The following is a 2,982-nucleotide window of genomic DNA, read 5'->3' as shown; positions in this document are numbered from 1 at the left end:
TATTATATATATATATATATATATATATATATATATATATATATATATATATACATACATACATCCATACATACATACACACACACAAATACTTTGTAAGCGATCATCATTTGAGTACCATATATGAGTTAATAGATGAAATAACAGCTTAACACCTTCCCCACAAAGGTGTGTTATCACGATCTTTTCCAGCTGATTTATTAATCAATCCACACATGCCGATAAGAATTGACGTTTTGGAGGGCAATTTAATTTCAACGCGCATCAACATTTTTTTTCTTCTTTTAATAAAAAATATGAAATGTAGAAACAGTTGAGATGTAATTGAAGCTTAAATTCATCATAGCAGCTTCTTGTGTCGATCGAGGTGCTTAAATGGGAGTGTAAACCAGCTTAGCACTGTCAATAACAGCAAACATGTAAGTTGTCATCATGCGGATGTTAAAAAGTCTGTAGTTAATTAATATAGATGTTAATTAACACGATGACCGAAGAGCAACGCCGGTAAAATAAATTTTTTAAAAAAAGGAAAATAAATCGGAAAATTGTTCGATTGACGAAATTTGGATATTTTATATAAAATTACGGCAATTCTTTCCAAAATTACAATAAGAAAATAGTATCACGATTGCATAGCTAAACCCAACCGTTCCCAACTATTTGTAACAGGCGCACGTTATAAACACACACGCTGACATGCATATGGATATACACAAAACTAGATGCTAACATACATTATATAAATACTTGTATCATGTGTGTTAGTGTCTACAAACATTTATGGTACAAATCGGCTGCAAGTAATAGAGTGAAGTTAGTGTTCGACGAACCTTTACATGCGCTGATGAGATAGTATCCGTACTGGGTTATATCACTGAAAGCCAAGTAAACTACAGGCCGGGTATGACCAGAACAAGTGAGCGGTGTCTGCCTGAAGTTGGACATCTTCACCGAGAGAGAAGTGTGTATGCGTGTATCTGTATGTGTGTGCGAGTATAAAAATAGATAAATTTATATTTGTAGATTGGTTATCCTCTCTACGGTGTGAATGTGCGGTAGATGGTAAAACGCCGACAACTTCACTTCCGGTAGGACTGCACCAAAATTATTAAACCGAGTTGAATACAGATTTAAATGTAACGATATTTAATTTCGATATTTCGATGGGTGGGAAAAGTTAATTTTCATAAACTCGGTAATTGCTAAAATGTTATGATGCTAAAATATTTAAGCTAATGATTTTAATTGCTATCAAAATACAGGAAACAATATCAAAAAAAAAATCTCTCCTGTTATGCTACAAATTTTTTAAACTCCAAATTAGTTAAAATAATTTGAAGTAAAATATTTTCCTACCTGATACCCATGTTACACATACAAACACAAACACTCACACATACATACATACATGCATGCATTCATACATACATACATGCATGCATACATACATACCTACATACATACATACACACATACATACATACATACATACATACATACATACATACATACATACATACATACATACATACATACATGTGTAAATAGTTAAGTGTGAACTAACATATATAATGTTGTAAGGCACAAATAATTTTTCAGTCAACTGAAATTAAACCAGAAATGAGAAACAAAGTCATTAGCAATAAAAATAATTCTTTGTAAGGGGAAAAAACTCTGAAATTTGAATTAATTAAAAATTAAATGGAGATGTGCAGCAGAGAGGAAATTCTTTCCTCTATAAGTACAATTCCATACCTGTTTCACTCATATTTAATATTCTAAATTAAGTATCATCTTCCATGTACATTCAGCCAATACCTGAGTTATAGTTTGTGTGGGAAAATTATTCATTGATAGGGTAATTAGATATTAAGGATACTGGAAATTTTCCCAAGAGTGCTTTCTGTATGGTGAACTAATGTATTTAATGTAGTACATCAAACTAATTTTTAAGCAATTAAAGTTAGACCTCTAATATACAGAAAAATTATTTGTGTTAATGAGAAATCCTGTCAAAGAAAGCAAGAAAGAGAACCCTTAAATTTGAATTGATAAAAGATTAAATGGTGACATGCAGGTGTATACATGGATTTACATTTAACTATATGTTCTTCATGTAGAAGGCACCCTTAGGAAATATTTCAAAATCATTATTCAAAATTGTCTAATCAGGAAATAATTTTGCACAAGACAACTATATTCATTGAGATGTTCTAAAACCTAGTTATTTTTTTTTTACCCAATATTTCTCTGAGGAGATTTAACAATACCAAAACATGCCCAGGACTAGAATTGCCAACATATTTTCCAAAGATAAAATTCGGTCTCCACTTGATGTCATGTCTCCATTAAATTGTTTTATTTAAATTTCTAGGATCTTTTACCAAGCACTGTAATTAACCCTCTTGATACCAACTGAAACTGCCTCTGGCTCTGTAGTACAAACGTCTTGTTTTCAAAAGTTCTGAATTAAAATCTTCCACCAAACCTTAGTCACGATTTATGTTCCTAGCACTAGCCTAATGATAACTAAGTTATTTTACTAAATTTTTTTGTTATATTTAAAATTAATTGAAAGTAACACAGAACATCTCAACAGAAATATGGTAACAAAGAGGTTAAAGCAAATTACTTTAATTCTTAATTTGAGAGTAATTTAATTGATTAAGAATTTTTTATGACTTCCAGCATTAAGTATGTCAGATTCCATTTGACTCTGCACACACATGTATACATCTGTGTATCTGTGTACATACATGCATGTGTGTTGTCTTTGTGTCTAAAAAGACAAGGTAAGAAGTGCTTGCTCAAACTAAAATTATACGTATTAATTATTAAATGTAAAAATTATAAGATGCCATGACAGTCTGTCAATCAAGGTCAACCATTCACCTACACATACATGTATGCACAGGTCTAGATAAGATTTCTTTCAGAAAACTGGCAGTTGCCTATGCCTATGTATATAAGTCTCTCATCTCC

At 31.2% G+C, this 2,982-nt stretch overlaps 1 protein-coding gene across 1 annotated transcript in view; it reads right to left on the bottom strand.

Moving 5' to 3' along the window:
• The window catches only part of LOC106879517 (serine-threonine kinase receptor-associated protein), a 30,867-nt gene extending 29,774 nt beyond the window's left edge, over window positions 1-1,093 (bottom strand). The window contains exon 1 of the mRNA XM_014929140.2: window positions 831-1,093. Within this exon, the coding sequence (XP_014784626.1) occupies window positions 831-945 (115 nt within the window). The 5' untranslated portion in view covers window positions 946-1,093. The remainder of the gene's footprint in view (window positions 1-830) is intronic.
• Window positions 1,094-2,982: the final 1,889 nt, after the last annotated feature.

The sequence above is a fragment of the Octopus bimaculoides genome, chromosome 2 (genome assembly GCF_001194135.2).
Source record: "Octopus bimaculoides isolate UCB-OBI-ISO-001 chromosome 2, ASM119413v2, whole genome shotgun sequence".
NCBI lineage: Eukaryota > Metazoa > Mollusca > Cephalopoda > Octopoda > Octopodidae > Octopus > Octopus bimaculoides.
Note: the sequence above shows the minus strand (reverse complement) of the source record. Positions and strands in the feature narration are given on the sequence as shown.